Here is a 17,526-nt window from a genome sequence, read left to right on the forward strand (position 1 = left end):
TGACTACTGACCATGTGTAGAGCCGTTCTTGGCTGCGGAAACACAGCCAAAACCCTGCCCTCATGAAGCTTAGTTCTGGTGAAGAAGAGAGATCCTAAACAGTCAATGAATAAAAAAGCAAATTACACCGTACGCTGGGGTTAAGTGCTGTGGAAAGAGCGGAGCTGGCTGATACTGGGTGCACTGGGGGAGGTACAGAGTTCAGTGGGGCAGCCCTTGAGGAGGTGGCTTTGGGTGGAGCTGTGAAGGAGTGAGAGCTGGCAGAGCAGACACCTGGGGCAGGGGTGACCCAGAGGAGGGAGAAGCCGGCATAAAGGCTCCCCCGTGAGAAACGGCAGGAAGGACCGAGTGGCCGGAGTGGAGGGATGAGTGGGATGGACGTGTGTGTGTCAACGGTGAAAATGCTGCGGGAGCTTTGTCTCTTATTCTGGGAGAGATGGGAGCCGTTAAGAGGGTTTTGTTTTTTATTTTATGGCCGCGCAGCATGGGGGATCTTATTTCCCCGACCAGGGATCAAACCCGTGCCCCCTGCAATGGAAGCGTGGAGTCCTAACCACGGGACCGCCAGGAAGTCCTCCGTTCCAGGGTTTTGAGAAGAGCAGGGACCTGGCCTGACTTACAGTGTACGGCAGCTAATGTCAGCGGTCTTTCTCTGGTTATTAGGCCACCTGTGGGGGACGCCGGGAGACCCTCGCCATGACGTGTCCAGCCTCCATTCCTGTCCCCACCCCCAACGTGCGACTTCTCCTGGGGGGGACGAGCAGGGTGCTGGGTTCTTCTCCTTGCCTTGGAGTTTCTCCTGGACCGAGGGAGCTGGGCCGTTGCAGTGGTTGGCCGGAGGCTGCTCATGCTGGCGGTCAAGAGCCTGTTAGTAAAGAATCAGGAAATTTGCCATCAGGAGCTAGAAACTGGCCGCGGTGGGAATATTTGCACCGTGGAAAGTGGCGAGCACGACGGATCACGGCTTTTCCCTGGAGAGCTGGCTGATAAGCGTGGACAGCCCACCCCTGGTTGTCATCCCCACTCTCCCTGGGCCGGGGTTTCGGGGGGCGGGGCCTCTGCCTGCTTTCATTGGCACCCGCACCAGCGTTCAGGCTCTACGAGGTCGGAGCGCGGGGGACGTGTTGGCTGGGGGGTGACGTGGGGTGGTGCTGGCGTGTTCCCTGGGATTTCCAAAGCACGTCCATGGGCCGGTGACGGGGGGCTTCTCTGTTGTTCCTGGATGCGTGGTCCTGAGGGCCCTCGCACTCCACTTCTTTCCTTCCCTTTGCTCCCTCTGTGCGTGTGGGACGGCTTTGTACCTCTGTGCATAAGACCAGGGTCCAGCGCCAGGCCCGGGCAGAACCACTAGGCGTAAGGAGAGGTCTCTGTCCGGAGTGAGGAGCCCCAGCTCTGCCACTAACTAGCTTAGAAGAGCCCTCTGCTCTTCCGGCCTAGTCTCCTCGTGTATGACTGGGATGACCGCCCTGCTTGTGTATCACACACGCGTGCGGTGAGGACCGCACCTAGGACCAGCTGAGTCCCCGCGATCACGCCTTTGCACTCGGTGTGCAGCACCTGGGGCCCCTCCTCCACCCGCCTCCAGTGGGGGTGACAGCCCAACACGCTCCCACTTCCTCCAAGAAGCCTTCCTGGATAGGCCAGGCCTCCCTGCCCTCGGTTCACGCCACCCACTCTGGCTCGTGCTCGAGCTGCCTTTTCAGTTTTCGGCTCTTCCCCTGGGTGGACGCGAGCTCCTCGGTCACAGCCACAGCGGCGAGCCCAGGGCGGCCCACAATGGGTACTTGGGGAGTCTTAGTGACTGGTAATGATTGTCTGTGTCCTTGGTCTTCGTATGGAGCCCTTGAATGTGCTGGCTGGTTGTGTGTGTGTAGACGGAAGGTTCTGGGGTGTAAACGGCCCACCTGGTAAAGCCCTCTCCCAGCAGTGCCTCTCTGCCCCCCGGAGTCCTCCCTAACCCCACTCTGCAGACGAGGAAATGGAAACAGCCTCACTCCTTCGTTCATTCGTTCATTCATTCAAAAAACCTGCACGCCGCTCCGAGAGCTGTGCGTCTCTGGTCCGGGTCACACAGGTGGCAAGTGTCAGAGCTGGGCCTGGGCCCGATTCCCTGCTGTCTGAGCGTGTGCCCTGTGCTGCCGTTAGGACAAGCGGGCACCCGCGGAGGGATGCGGGGTGAGGCGAGGAGGGGCGGCGCCGGTGGTCAGGGCCTGATCCTGCTGTGTCGTCCTGCCTGGCCGAGGCTGGCATTTCCTCCGGCAACGGTGTGGGGGAGGGGAAGAGCAGGTGTGCCCTGGCGCCCAGCCCGAATGGGATATGGAAGCGCCCCCTGGGGCCGGAGCTCGGGGGATGAGCGACACGCAGTCACCCAGATGCGTCGGGCCTTGCGGAGCCCAGCCACATTCTCTGAGCTCCCCAGGGTTCAGGAGGGGACCGAAGCTGGCCGGTGACCCTAGAGAGGGCCTCCAGGGCGAGGACAAATCGTGGTGATCTGGCAAGATGCGCGCCCATCGGCAAGGCTGAGGGCGGTGTTGGGGGGCGTCCAGCGCATGGGCCGAGGTGAGTACACACAAGGAAGGCAGGGAGCCTTGGGGGCTGTGTGCATTGCGTGAGGGGTTCAGTTAATGGCCCTTCAGATTTCTTACGTGTCCACCACGGATCCTGCGAGAGGAAACTCGGTGGGTTCATCCCCTCAGGGGCTTCCTGTAGGAAGACATGTATGCAAACAACCTTGATACAAGGGAGAGTGAAATCAGCGCCCCGAAGAGAGGTAGGTTAGGGACAAGAAGAGGGCCTCTCAGTTCGGGGGGTCCTTCGTGGAGGACGTGGCATCTGAGACGAGCCTCAAAGCATCCACTGAAGGCAGAGGTGGCTGGGTGGCGGTGGTGGAGGGCACCACGGACCCCCAAATGGAGGCAGAGAAGTGGGGAGCGGTGGGGAGGTGGGGAGCTCCGCGTGCTGGGAGCTAGGGCACAGGTCAGGACTGACAGAGCACAGCGCCAGAGGTCACAGCCCCATGCTTGAGTACTTGTGTCAAATCCCTGGGGAGCCAGAGAAGGTTTTGAGCTGGCGAGAGGGGCAGCGTGGCACCCCCAGGGCTGTGTCTCAGAACAGTTATGTGGCAGCCGGTGGCAAGGTTAATTGTGGAGGGGACTGGAGGGGAGGGAGAACTGGGCCAGCAGGAGCCTCTGCTTTCAGGCTTGTGTGTGCCGTCTGCATCCTGGGAGGTTCTGAGCAAGGCTGGGTCCCCATCGTGTGTGAGCGGGTTCCACCAGCAACCACCCACTGCTAGAGCAACCGGAGAGAGACTGTGGAAAGAACTTTCCTGAGAGTTTCGGTACCAAGAGCAGACTACCTTCAGGTCTGGGGTGGCCCAGACGCTCCTCCGAGGCCCCTCAGTAGGAGGCAGCCTGAATGGCAGCCGCCTGGACGCGGGGCAGCCTGGGCGGGCACAGGGAGGGAGCCTCACTTTGCAGAGTGGCCAGTGCTTCAGCGACCACGTGGCTTCATGCACGGAGACCGCCGAGTCCTCAGACAGCCCAGTTCTACCCAACAGAGATGCGCCCACCACTCATCCCCACGCCTCTCATTCCCTTCCGCTGGGGGCGGGTGGCCGTGTGCAGCCTCCCCTCCCCCATGGCTTCAGAGCAGACGGGGTCCCGGCCACTGTTGCTTCTCCGTCTTCTTTGGAGCGTCTACAAATGCTGTGTGCCTGCTGCTCTCCCTGCAGTGGCTCCAGCCTCAGCGAAGAGGCAGGAAGAGGCAGCAGCTCCTGAATCGGCGGGAGGGTCCCAGCCGCGTGGGCTGCTCGCACAGGCTGGCCACTGTGTCAGAGAGCGCTGTCCCAGCCGGCCGTCAGTGCCCTCCATGGAGTGGCTTAGAAATATTAGATTTGCTGGGTCAGGAAATTCCACTGGTGCATGACAGTAACCTTCGGGCTTCATCACACTTCCCTGGGCCCACTGCCGGGCCTTATCTCATTCTCCGAAAGCCGCCTGCCCTCCTTGATAAGCGCTAATCATGGTGCTTCATTGCTCCTCGGCGTCCGGGGAGGGGATGGCGCGGGGTGTGCCCACCGCACACAGCAGGCCCTTCTGGGGCATCTGACAGGGAAGCTGATTGGGCTTGGGGTGAAAGGTGGGGCTCGTTTGGGACTTGCCTGGAAAAAAGGGCCTGCGAGCCCAGGGGGTGCCGCTCCCCGGGTGGTCCCCCAGCCTGCGCTGGCATCCTGTAAACTTGCTCAAAGAGGAGGCGTGGCAGCCCTCACTCCCCTCTCAAAGGCAAGGCCCATTCTTCTGAAGAGTGGCTGTCACGTTGCTCGAGGCTCCCACGAGGCCCGCTGTCTGCACGCGTGTGTTCGGTGGTGATCTCACAGCTCCTGTGCGCTGGGCACTGGCTCTGAGCCGAGGGCTGGGATACAAAGATGATAGACGCAGCCCTTGCCCTGAAGGGGCTCACGGTCTGGGGCCAGGATGTTGGCGAGCGGGTAGCTCCAAGGTGGGACGGACTCAGGTGCGTTGGTGCTCCAAGCAGAGGCCTGAGCCCCGCTGTGGACGCTGGCAGTCAGGGTGCGGGGAGGCAGGTCCAGGCAGAGGAGGCAGCAAGTGCCACGGATGGGGGCGAGGCAGACGTGGGAGGTCTGTTCTGGTGGGAGGTTAGCCAGGTAAGGGTGGGGGTGGGAGAGCACCTGGCGTCCGGGGTCATTTCTGCTTCACCCCCGCCTCCCTTCCCAGTCCACTTGCCGCGAAACCTCGTTTTGGCTGGGTGTGTGGACGTGTCCTCCCCGGATATCCTGGGCACTCTTCTCCCTCTGGCTTCGCCCAGCCTTTTCCCACCAGGATGCTCTGCCTCCTCCTGCCCTGACCAGTCCTGCCCATCTCCCAAGAAACAAGGTAGGTCCCATTTCACTGGGTGGGAATTTCAGGGCTGGAAGGGGCCTTAGAGAAGCAACCAGCAGAGACTTCCTGTTCTGTAGTTGAGGAGGTGGAGGTAATTGGCGTCCTGAAGCTCTGTTCCTCAGGTGACCCAGGAAGCCCTTCTTGGTGATGCTGCCATCCCAGTCCCCGTGCTCCCCCTCCTTTGAGCTCCTCCTCTCTTGTTCACCCAGCATTCATTGGTCCCGCTGCTGGTCGGGCATTGTCCTGGGTACAGCCCCTGCTGCCCTGGGGTTTATGGTCTGGTAGGAGAACCAGACAGCAAACTGTCACTCAAGTAAGCATGTGCTTCCAAACTGACAAGTGCTGCAAGAGAAATGGAGCTCTGAGAATTTAAGCTTTAATTTAGATGGGGTGGGAGGGGAGCCACAAAACCAGAAGAGACTGTTGTGCAGAACTCACAAGAGCTCAGGGGTGAGAAGAAGTACGTCAGGTGGTGGGTTGAGGAGGAGCATTCCAGGCAGAGGGAACAGCATGGGCAAAGGCTCTGAGGAGGGCGAGCTCCGCCGGTTCACTGGTTGGAGCACAGTGGGCTGGAGAGGTGGGCAGGGGCCAGTCCTTCCAGACCTCCAAGGTGGCTTAAGGAATTTGGATTGTAATAGAAAAGTAGAACAGCAAATACCACACACACACACACGCATGCACGCACGCACGCACACAGACACACACATACACATGACCATAATCTCAGCAGAATGGAAGCCACTGAGGGCGGTAAGAGAGCAGTGTGAGTGAGAAGGTGGGGTGGCTGCTCCTGGAGAAGGGGCCTCAGGCAGGGGCGGGAAGGAGTGCCCTGGCCAAGATGCTGCAGGAGCTGGACCAGGGCCGTGCCCCTGGAGCCGGTGAGAAGGAGAAGGAGGCTCATTGGGTGGGACTTGTGTTTGAGAGGAGGCGGGGGCCAGTGACCACGGGGAGTCAGGATGAATCTTGGGCCTCTGGCATGAGCAATGGGATGGGTGTTTAGGCCGTTTATTGAGAAGGGGGTCGCTGCCAGGGGAGCAGGGCACGGGCAAGGTCAGTGCCCCTCTGGGGCACGGGAAATGGGAGCTGCTGCGAGACAGCCGCGTGGGGATGCCAAGCAGGGGTTGGGTATGCGTGCTTGGGGCTCAGAAGACAGGTCAGGCCCAGGTAAACCTTTAGGTGTCATCAGCATGTGGACGGCCCTGGAACAGATGGGGTGGCGGATGCAGGAGTGTTGGCAGAGGGGAGGAGAGCCCCCGGAGGAGGACCTGCCAGCACTTGCCCTCAGAATTTGAGCCACAGAACATTTTGCATCAATTACGTGTTGTCTTGTATCTTTCTCTGTTCAATCACCTTATGATTAGATGGGGACTGGGACCATATTTACTAAAATAATGCTTGTTGGTAGTGATAGCCGTGCCTCAATTCACTGAACACTCTCTGTGTCCGACATTGTGCTTTGTGCGTCACATTCCTAACCTTCAGTCTCTGTTTTTTTGCACACTGCTCGGGAGGTGTGTATTATCATCTCCATCTCACGGTTGGGGAAACTGAGATATGGAGCAGGCAGGTGGTCATTCCAGGTTACCCGGCACGTGGGTAGCTCACTGCAGGTGGGATCTGGACACAGATCCGTCCAGTCCCAAAGCCCGGAGTTGGCAGGACATTGTTCTCTGTGGTCGGGGCGGGTCGTGGGTACGGACGGCAGTCACTGCAGGCGTCTGAGCGTATGCTGTCCTTTCTCCCAGACCTGGGCCCCGCTGGCCCACAGTTACGGGCAGGCGGGGGGTGCCGAGTGGGTTGGCTTTGGGACGACCCCTCCTCACCTCACCTGGTTCCTCGATCCAGAAGCCTCCCTGAGAGCGGGTCAGGAGTGGTACGGCTGGTCTGGAGCTGTGACGGCGATTCCTTGGAGCTAAGTGTCCGCAGTATCAGCAGCTCGTGCTCTGACGTGCGTGCCCACCTGTTCCTCAGGGGTGTGGACACACAGCTGAGGTCCCTTCACGGGCGTGCTCCCTCCGTAGGCAGGAGTGGCCACCACCTCTTGGGCCTGGAGGTGTGATGGAACGAGGGAGGTTCCATCGTTGCAGGGAGGTTGGCCCTTCTGCATGGGCCCACCAGGGACTCGGGGCTGGACGTGGGTGTCTCCACCAGGCTGGCTGCCCAGAGCGGGGAGGGCCCGGAGGGGTTCTGTTCTCTGTCTTCTCCTTTTCCCACCTCCTACCTTTTCCGACTCTTCCTCTCTGCTCAGTGAGTTTGTGTGTTTCCCCGTCTGTCCGTTTGTCCATCCACCTCAGGCGGGGCCACATGCTGGGGACGTGGCTGTGAGCGGCAGCTGACCCCATAGTCTTCACACCAGGTCCCGATGCCCTCGACAGCCTGCTTCCCAGGAGTGGCCCCATACATGTCTGGCTTGGGTCCCTCCCTCTGGTTAGTGAACTTGGGCTCCCGGGTGGTCCGTGGGGAGAACTCAGGGCCTAGGCCTGGTGGGCTTCCTGGCCCTCCACCTGCCCTGACTGAGGTGGTCACAGGGACAGGCACCGGGGCTGAGGAAATGGTTAAGACACAGCCCCTGCCTCCTTTGAGAAGCCCAGTGACTAGAGCAGAGGCAGATGGACAAACTAATTTGTCTGGACGAAGATCTGGGGGCCCGAAGGAGGAGGGGCAAACCTCTCCCCAGGGAAGGAGGTGCCGCCCTTGGTAGAAGGTCCTGAGCAATACATCCCTCCTTCTAAGGGCAACCCTCCCACTGCAGCCAAACCCAGTTCTTTGTTTGTTTTCCTTACTGGTCTCAGAAACTAAACAAATAACAAACACAATGACCTCTAGTTCTTTTCTACCCCAGCCCTTTTACCATCATCACCATCCTTCGTGAATCCTGGCCAAGTCTGGTGACTCGTGGCCCTGGAGCTGTTTAATTTCCACGGCAAATTGGAGGCCCACCCCTGCCCCCGGCCCCAGACCCTCCTCACCTCCCCCTGCAGAGTGAACCTTCATGCCAGCATCCTGGGGTGTGGCCCCTTTTAGGCACCGCTCCATCCTTCTCCCCCTGCCCTCTTTCTTTTTAAAATTTATTGAGGTGACGTTGGTCTATAACATCATATAAGTTTCACGTGTACAACATCGTATCTTGACTTTTGTATACTCTACAGCATGCTCACCACCAAGGGTGTGGCTTCCAGCCATCACCCTACAGCTGCCTCCCTCCCCCTCTGATAACCACGGCTCTGTTCTCTGTATCCATTTGGTTTGGTTTGTTTGTTTATGTATTTAATATCTCACATATGAGTGAAATCATACGGTATTTGTCTCTCTCTGTCTGACTTACTTCACTTAACCCGTGAGGTCCATCCACGTTGTCACCAATGGCAGGGTTTTGTCTATTTCGTGGCTGAGTCGCGTTCCATCGTATATACACCACGACTTCTTTATCTCTATTCATCCATCGTCCATCCTTGTTCCCTTTTGGCACCATCGGTAAATGGTTTGCTTAGCAATCAAAGCATTTTCTACATTGCTGAAGAGGATCCCAAGGTGGGAGTTTAAAAATTAAGCTGAGGTGAATACGGCTCCCTTCTGTAATGGCGGCCCCTCTGGGTAGCGAGTGCCCCTCTGTCTCACCTGAACTCTGGTGGGGCCGCCCTGCCTGAGCCTCGGAGGTCCAGGATGCCTCACGAGCTACACATGGTGTCAGATACAGAGATACGCAGTGTGGGACCAGAAGGGGATCTGTGTGGCCCATCACCTGTGTGCAGGTTAGCGAGAGCCCAAAGGCCTGAGAGACGCAGGGAGAGACCAGGAGCTTGGCATTACTCTGAAGCTGCAACATGCAACGTCTCCCCAGCTGCCAGGCAGCAGAGATGTTGCATGTTGATTTCACATATTCGCATCTCTTCCTCCCCTCTGGGAATTCTGTACCCGCTTACTTTTTTTGTTGTCTAAAAAAAAAAAAAAGGAAAGAAAAAGGCAGCTCTGCCTCGTTCACATGCTCTGAGATCCTCAAGGGCAGTCTGTACCTTCCGGCTCTCCTGAGCCCGGCGAGTAGATGAGGACCAGCACCGGGGAGAGATGGTGTCTCACGTCACCTTCTCTCTCTCTGATGGTTCCTTCTGCACCCAAAGTCTAAGAAATTGAGGCAGCACAGCAGCTGACCTTGCCTCTCCACCCTGCTGCCAGGCCTGGCTTCCTAGGGCCCCGATTCTGTCACGTGCCCCACTGCTTGGGAAGCCCCGGGATGAAGCTTAGACTCCTAGTGTCACTCGAGGCCTCACAGGTAGCTCACTGTGACCCCCCCAGGCCCCGTCTCCTCACTGCCCCCGAAGTTCCCCCAGCCGTGCTCTCCCCCCTCCTCTGTCCCTGCCACGCCTGCTCCAGCCAGCCCTTCTCCAAGGGCAGGCCAAACTCCAGCTCCATGCCGTCCTATCACGGCACATGTGCGCTCTGTCATTCTGCTGTGGGCTTCCCCAGGGATGGTCTGGAGTGGGGTGGAGAGCTGGTCTGTTCACTGCATCTCGAGCTCCTTGGGGCCACGGCCATGGCTCACTCACCTTTGTCTCTGCCGGTGCCCCTGCTCAGTGTCCCGCCCGCGATGGGCGGTCTGTGACGCATGAGTGGTCTCTTCATGGTGGCAGCGGAGGACGACACTCTGGCTGAAACCGCCTGCCCGTGGCTGGTCTCCCGGCTTTGTCCGAGCTGCCTCCTATCGGGGACTCAGTTCCTGTCTTGCAAACTACCTTCTCCCCTCACCCTTCCTTCTTCCAGCCCGCTGTACGATAATGTAGGGCCATCTCCTGGGGGACTCCCCTTTGCTGACGACCGGTCCAGCGGCACTGCCCTGACCACCCCTCTCCCCTTTGCCCCTTACTCAGCTCCTTCTGCTAATGACCTCTCATCAGGCTCCCTGTTATGCTTTTAGATTCTGTCTGTTAGACTGGCAGATTCCCAAGGGCAGGAACTAGGTTTAGAGCCCAAGAGAGTAAAGAACATGGGCTTTGAAATCACAGTTTCCTTATCTGTAAAATGGGGATAATGGCCATACGTATCTTGTGGGGCTGCCCTGAGGATTCTGTGAGTTACTGCGGGAGATGCTTGGTGCCTGGGATACACTGGGGACTTGCAACTAGGAGTTGCTCTTATGCTTCTGACCACGACTAAGCTGGGAGAGAGCCCTCACGGGACCTCACCGAGGCTTTGTTGATGAGCTGAGGAGTGGGACTTCAGTGGCCTTTTGATGAGCGTGGCCAGGAGGGCAGAGCAGAGCGGTTACACTGGGCGGCCCCTCTTCCTCTCCTACCTGCCTGTTGTCCTGCACCCCCGGCCCCCCAGGGCCTCAGCTGCTGAGGAGATAGCTATTGGCACAAATCCACGTATAATCAGAAATGAGGGTGGAACGATCCAGGACAGTGCGGAGGCTGTTCTCACGGAACAAGGTGTGAAGCTGGGGAGAAGAGAGAGATGAGAAGAAACGAGAAGGCGGGGGTGGGGAGTGGGGGCCCGCCTGGGAGGTGCTGGCTGACTCCACGTCCACATCTGAGACTAGTAATGACGGCCCCTGGTACTGGCTCAGCTCTTAGGGGCCTCAGACGGTTCGCACACAGGCCGACTCCTCTGGGGGTGGGCTCTGTGAACCCCATTTTAAAGAGGAGGAGATAGCACCTCACAAAGGCGAGCCACCTCGCCCTGATCACAGACCTCAGAATCGAGCTCAGAGTGAAAAACAGGTCTCCTGACTCTCAGTCCAGCTGGTGTGATCTCTCCCGCATCAGAGAAGTGATGTGGCAGCCGCGAGCCCTCAGGAGCCGGTCCAGGCTGAAGAGGACAAGAGGCATTCCAGTCGGTTGGCCGTGGGATCTGCCAGGAGCCAGCCGGACATCTGCCCCTCATGTGTGCACGGCACCCACGGGACCGCTGTGCCCAACCAGGAGACAGCAAGGTGCCGTGTCTGTGACACACACTGGCTTTCGTTGCTGGGCTGCCATCTGAGTGGGGCAGGGGCTCAGAATAGTAGCTCCGCTGTTGGTCCCTTTAAAGAAGCTGGGCTGCCCTCAGAATGAGTGCCCGCACCTCTGGGACGCAGGCCTGCCTCCGGCCCTGAGGTGCAGACTCAGCAGCTTAGGGCCCCGCAGAACATCTGTGACAAGGGTCTGGTCGGAATGAATGTCCCCCTCGGCCAGAGCGGATGTGGTAGCTCTGTTCCTGCCCATGGCCTTGGTGATTGATGTCCTGTCTTCCTGGCTAGACCTTGTGTATCTGAACCTGAAGGGCAGGGAGCAGCACACCTCATGCCTGTTCCCCCGGGCCTCGTGCGCTCAGCACGGAGCAGGCGTGGAGTAAACGTCTGATGGGATCCCAGGAGGACATTGTCACACTCACACCCCATCCAGCCGCCCTGCCCAGCGCCTCCCGGCGGCCGAGCGAGCTGTTAGGTGTGGGATGCAGGGCCAGGGGAGACGTGGCGCTGCTCTGGGTCTCTCAGCACCCTCTCGCTGGTGGCAGAGGTGCCGCCCCCCACCTGTGTTCTGGTCTTCTTTATTTGCCAACTGGGCAGCGCAGACCTCTGCACAAGCCCGGGACGCAGGTGGTGTTTCATGGTAGGATGAAGGGCTCCTTCTGGATGCCTCCAAGCTCCTAGCGAGGGCATTCTTGGTACTGGGCCCTGACCAGCCCTCCCGGAGCGCCGGTATCCCAGCGCACTCCGACATCACCCTTGGCAAGGCAGGACCCTACCTGGGCCACCTACTCTTCTCAGCCGGGTGGGGAGTCCCGCCCGGAACGCAGGTCAAGAGTGGGGTGGGGGACTCGAGCAGCTGCAGGAGCCTCCGGAACCGCGTGCGCGCGTGCGCGGAGGGGGCGGGGCGGGCGGCGCGGGTCGCGGGGGCCTTTCCCACACCTCGCGCCTCCCCTGCGGTCCCAGCTCCCCGCGCGCCCTAGCCAGACCCACGTGTGCAGACACGCGCGCCTGTGTGTGTGTAGCCGGCAGACCTTGTGCCCGGGTCGAACAGGTCCCGTGGGCACAGGGGGCGGCGGCCAGCTGGACAGCGGCCGCGTTTCTTTCCCCTCCAGTCCTCCCCAGCACTTTCCTCTGGGGAGGTTTCCTTGGGTCGTGGTACCTCCAGCCATTCCCCTCCCCTCCCGCCCCCTTCTCTCCCCGGAAAGAGGCCAGCGCCTTGCGATGAAGGTTCTGGTTCACCCCGGCTCCGGAGCCCTTGACATTTAGCGAGGCTCGCGGCGCACTGGTGTAGGCACCAGGCAGAACGCTAATCCCATTAAAGCTGTGGTGTCATCGGGAGGGAGGCTGCCCCCCGCAGTCCTCGCGCTCATTGGCCGAATGCAAACCAGGGGGCGGGGCCGAGGGCCGGGGAGGGGGCTCCGGAGATTTCAGAGTCGGGAGTCGGGCCGGGATTTCGCAGGGGTAGCCCAGCGGTTGCAGCTGCGGCGGATCCCTCGGCACTGCCCGCCGCGCGGCCGGGCAGCCCAGGGCCGGGGGCAGCTCCGCAGAGTCGCGGGGCGAGAGGAGGCGGGCGCCCGCAAAGTGGCCGGGCCGGGCCGGGCTGGGACGGGGAGAGGGGTGCCGGGGAGCCCGGAGCCGGGCGCCCGGGTGCCTCGCGTGGAGCGGCGGTGCGCCCGGGAGGCGAGCCGACGCTCGGGAACGAGCAGGCAAATCGCTGCTTCCCCAAAGACGCTAAGTTACGCAGGCCAGCCGGTTCCCGGGGAGCGCGCGTGGAGCCGCGCCGCGCCGCGCCGCAGAGCCCTCCCGGGCCGGCCGGCGAGGAGCGGGGCGCCGGCACCCCCAGCGCGGGGTCCGGCCGGCAGTGCGCCCCGGGACTGAGCGGCGGCGTGCGAGGCTCCTCCGACCCGCCCGCAGCCCGCGCCCTACTCGGGCGCCTCCTCCGTGCCACTCCGGGAGCGATGCCCCCCGCCCCCCGCGCCCCCCGGGAGCGACGCGAGCATGGAGAAGTCGAGTAGCGAGGATTCTTCGATCCACCGGAGTCCATCTTTGGACAGCAAGGACTCGGACTTTGCCAAACCGTCCACCTCGGGCCGCCCGTTCGGCCGCGGCTTCACGGCCGGCGCCTTCTACGGCACCGCGGGCTCCCGCAGCCAGAGCCGCGCCGAGGCTGGCGTGAAGACCGACAAGTACAATGCGCCCAAAGGCAGCAAGTACGTGGTGTTTTACCTGGACCTGTCCTTTGTTCTCCTCCTAGAATTTAAGAAGTGCAACATGGCCAGAGGCTGCCTCTGCTGCTTGAAGTACACGATGTTCCTCTTCAATCTGATATTCTGGGTAAGTCCTTGCCAGTATCTCTCCTTGGTCTCCTCTCTTCTTTGCTTAAGCACGGTACCCTCTTCCCCTTCGGAGCTGCATTGCTCTGCTCTCTGCACAGCGGCAAGTGGGTTTTAAAAAGCCGCTCCCCCGGCCCCCGCCCCCCACCCCCACTTCCGTTCATCTTTCTCTTCCCTTCTCTCTCCTTGGCGGCTGAATGGAGGCTGCAAGTTGCCTGTCTTCCAGGAGAGACTTGTTCTACTCCCGGGAGGCTGCTGAAGTTTGCCGCCACCTTCTCCCCCTGTAAGAAACCCGTGCCCCCGACTGGGTAACGTGCAGAAAGAGGTGTGGTGTCGGAATTTTTAACAGCTGTGACCTTGAGTTGAATTCAAGCAGAAGTGCGGATGGTTTTCTGAGTTTCTTCTTGTGTTCCTCCTGAACACGCACGAGCACAGTCTGCGGCACTTTATGGGCGTGAGATGGGGGGAGTGGTGGAGGTCACGCCCTCCTGCTCCTTTCAGTGAATCCCAGGAAAAGGAGAAGGAGCCCCTATCCCAGGCCGAGGGACCCGCTCGCTGGCCTGCAGCTCTGCCCCCGAGTCAGGGCTTGTGTGGAGGGGGAGGGTGTGGGAGGGACGCTGCCATCGGGTGGCGGCAGCTGCTTTTGAGGGATTGCAGTGGACTGGGCAGGGAGCGGGCCGGCCATGTGCTCCCGCCATGGGACCCAGAGCCTGGAAGGGACAAAGGGAGTGCCCCATCCTTGGTGAGAGAGGAGGTTGTAGAGCAGGTGCCAGTGGGTGGGGCAGCTCGGAATTGTGCTCAGTCCCCTGTTGTTCTCCTGCCCCTGTGTGCCCCTGTGCACGAGAAATACTAGGCGAATTTGAAAACTTCTTAAATGCGTATCTAACTCTTCCTTCATCCCAACTTCTGCCTCCGCCTTTCTTCTCTGGAGCCCAGACGTAGTCAGCACAGATGTTTGGCTCTGCCCCAGGGCTGTCCTCCTCCCTTGTGGAGGCTGTCCGCTGCCCATGGTCCAGGAGGAGCATGGGGGCAGGAGAGTCACCCAGTGCCAGGGGCTGGGTGCGGTGTGCTTTGGTGTTCAGTGCTTGTGTGAACTGACCCACTTTAACTGAAAAACTTTCATGGGTGTGTATGGGTGGGGTGGCTTTTCCCTGGGAAGGGAAGAGCTCAGGCCTGGGCGGGAGGAAGACTGGGCCCTGGCCTTGGTTCTGCATTAGCTCTTTGTGTGACCTTGGGCAAATCACTTTATCCTTAAGGACTGGGTTTCCTTTCCAGTCCAATGGGGGGGCGGTCGTGATGGTCCCCCTCACAGACTCGCCTCCTTAGTTATGGGACGTCCTGCCTCCTTACCTTCTCTCTGGGGAGGGAGTCCCCTTCCCTTCTCTTCCGAGGAGCCTGGTCTGAGATCTCTTGAGTAGGATTTCCCCAGGTCTGGGTCTGGGCCACTGCTGGTAAGACGTTACCTGTCCTGTGGTGAGGGTTTTGTGGAAACTGGGGCAGATCCACTGGAATGTCAAGAATGATCTTGTGGCTGCCTCTGGGCAAGTACTCCTGGTCCTCTGGCTCGTTTGCCAGCATCCGTGTCAGCCAAGCACTGGTGTGTGTTTCTCTGGGGCCTGCGGATTTCCATGAATGCTGCCCATTCATTGTGCACGGCTTCCCTCTCTGTCCTTGTTCAGTCTCCGCCTACCTTTCTGCCTTTCTGCCTTGCCCCACTCTTACTAGAAAGACCCTCCTGGGATGCTCGGTGCCCTGGCCAGTACCTCCCACTCAGACGCGCTCCTCCCCGCCCCCACCCCGCCACCTGCTGGCCAGAGTAGGTATAACTGCGTGTGCCGCCTCTTTTTTTCTCCGGGCGTTTAGGGACCTCCCCACGTGCTAGCTAGTGCTATGGTCTGTGCCCTGCACACGGAAGGCACTGGTTGTGTGTTTGTGAGTGAATGAAGGGAGGGTCAGCGCAGTAAATCCACACATGTGGTAGGGATTCCCAATCCCACCTGATAGGAAAGAGAAGTTAGTTCTCAAACTTGCCAGTGATGAAGGCTGTCCTGGCGCCTTAGCTGTGGGGTGACAAGTGACTTTCTGTTTTCCTGTGGTTAATAGGGCGGTCAGTGGAATGGCCTTCCTTTTTGGTTATAGTGAGAGAACTTACTCTTTCTAATAAGAAAGTGCCTACCCCCTCTCTCTTACCAGGCAAGGACTCGATTTCTCCTAGTCTCTGACTTTTCTGGCTACTTAATATTTTCAGAATTCCCACAACATGCTATGAGCTGGGAAAAATTTTGAGTCTCAGAGACCCAGTTCTTTCATGCTTGTAGCGTATGGGATGATAAAATAAGGCCTAGACCTTAGGAGAGATGGAAAATTCAGCAGAAGAGAAACGGATGCTTGTGTGTCTGAGAGTGTTGGCCGCTGCGTTTCTTGGGAGCTGGAGGAGCAGGTGTAGCCAGGACTTGGTCTTGTGTGTCCCTGTGCCCCAGTCCAGCAAAGGCTTCCTGCGGGAGGTGCTTGGGCCTGAAATAGAGCAGTGGAGGGAAGAGCCAACTCGGAAGAGAAGGAGCGAAGGCGGGTGGTGTTGTGGGTGAGGCAGGACCTCTGGAGACCCCTGCTGCTTCCCAGGGCACCAGGGGGACAAGGACAGACGTGAGTGAGAGGGTGGGTGCGAGGAGACGTGCGGGGCTGGTCGGCGCCACGCCCTCTGGGACCCAGAGCAATTGTTAGGAATTACGTAGCCATGACTTTCTAGTCTCATGGCTCAGAGCCCAAAAGGAGGCTTTTCGGAGGCATTAGAGTTGAACCTGAGGCCTGCAATCAATGGATCGAGATCTTCCCATAGATCCTGAAGCCTACCTGGTCGTTCTCCAAACCCACCGCTGTGGCCACACCGCCCGCCTCCCGGGAGCCCACTGGGAGAAGTCCCACTGCCAGGAGAGGTGCAGCTGCCTCACACTGCAGCCCCTCGCAGGCCTGAGCGGGCCTGGTTCCTCGCCACTGGGTGGAACTTCTAGGGTATTGGTATTGGCGAGGGCCCGAGTGACATCACCGGGGGCAGGATGGAGGCGGAGCTGTGCGCTGGCCTCCTCCTCCTCCTCCTTCCGAGGAAGGAAAGGGCAGGTGCCTTGCAGGCTGCTGGGTGCCTGCCTGTGGGGAGGAGGGGATGGTGTCCAGGTCTGCCCCTGGCACCGCCGCCTAGAGCCGGCCGGTGCTAGCCAGGTTGGCGCCCAGGGCAGCATTTCTGAGGGCCTGATATAGACGGTGGGGTAGAGGTCAGCCTGCCTGAATGAGTCCCACCTCCTCTGTGCCCGTGCACGCCCCACCCGGATCCTCAAAGAGAATGCTGGCTTCTAGGTGGATGGGGAATGAGCTGGTACAGAAGTTTCCCCATACTGAGGGGCCCGTCCGCCAGTAATCCAGCCACCCCAGGTATCTCTCCTCGTCTCAGCCCCATCTCTCAGTCCTCCCGGGACCATCTGGTGGAATACTCCAGGCAGAGATTAAGCGAAGCTAAGCCCCTCCAGGAGGGCACAAGAGGCTCAGAGCTTTGAACTCTGAGTATCGGGGTGAGCTCTGAGTGCTGGGGGCCTTTGTCCCTTTCTCGGGACAGCAAATCGTGATCCCATCCCACCTCCTCCCAACCCAAATTGGGCTCCTATCTGATGGGGGCGGTGGTTGGGGGTAGGGCTGGCGTTGCTAGCGTAATTGCCACTCGGGATAATGGTCACTTTGCATGCTGTCCAGCAGAGCTGTCCCATCACCTTAAATCACGGCTGGCAGAGCAGTGACATTCTGGCCTTACTGGAAAGTCTATTCCTTGTGGATTGGTCCCTTAAGAAAGGCCAATTAGCCAAGGAGGCAGCGTTCAGGGTGCCTGCTGGGGCAGGAGAAGGGCTGGCGCGGGGCTGCCTGCGCCGGGTGTCGGGCGGGCACCCTGATTAACCTCCCCTACATGGAGGCAGGCCTTCGCGGCCTGGCCCCTCTCGGGCTGCTTACTCTCCCTCTGGGTGCAGGCAGCTTGGTCACGGCTCTCCAGCCACCTCGGAGGCACGCGTTCGGTACTGGCTTGGCCGCCAGTGGATGCCGTAGCTGCCCTGTGTCCGTGAAGCCCAGGATAGGGTCTGGGTACAATCCGGGCTGGGCGGCCTGGGGTGTCCTGAGTCCGTGGGCTGCCTTCTGTCTGGGAACGGAAGTCGTGAGTGGGCTGAGGGGTCAGAACAGAGTCCCAACAGGAGATACAGGCCAAGCTGGGCAGCAAGAGGCAAGTATGTAGAGGCTTCCCAAAGGCTCCGGCCGGCTCCCCAGAGGGCGGCTACACGTGGGTCCTGATCCTCAGGGTGGGTCAGGCCTGGCT

General features: G+C 60.0%; 1 protein-coding gene across 3 annotated transcripts in view; it reads left to right on the top strand.

Annotated features, from left to right (window-relative positions):
* Positions 1 to 17,526, top strand: part of TSPAN9 (tetraspanin 9) — a 181,432-nt gene that overhangs the window by 90,604 nt on the left and 73,302 nt on the right. For 2 of the 3 annotated variants that reach the window (XM_036865742.1, XM_036865743.1), the window contains one exon: positions 13,100 to 13,179. In XM_036865742.1, coding sequence (XP_036721637.1) covers positions 13,117 to 13,179 — 63 coding nt within the window. In that variant the 5' untranslated portion in view covers positions 13,100 to 13,116. Of the gene's footprint in view, positions 1 to 12,286; positions 13,180 to 17,526 lie in introns of those variants that run through there. The other variant, XM_036865741.1, reaches the window with a different exon arrangement.

The sequence above is a fragment of the Balaenoptera musculus genome, chromosome 10 (genome assembly GCF_009873245.2).
Source record: "Balaenoptera musculus isolate JJ_BM4_2016_0621 chromosome 10, mBalMus1.pri.v3, whole genome shotgun sequence".
In the NCBI taxonomy this organism is placed as follows: domain Eukaryota; kingdom Metazoa; phylum Chordata; class Mammalia; order Artiodactyla; family Balaenopteridae; genus Balaenoptera; species Balaenoptera musculus.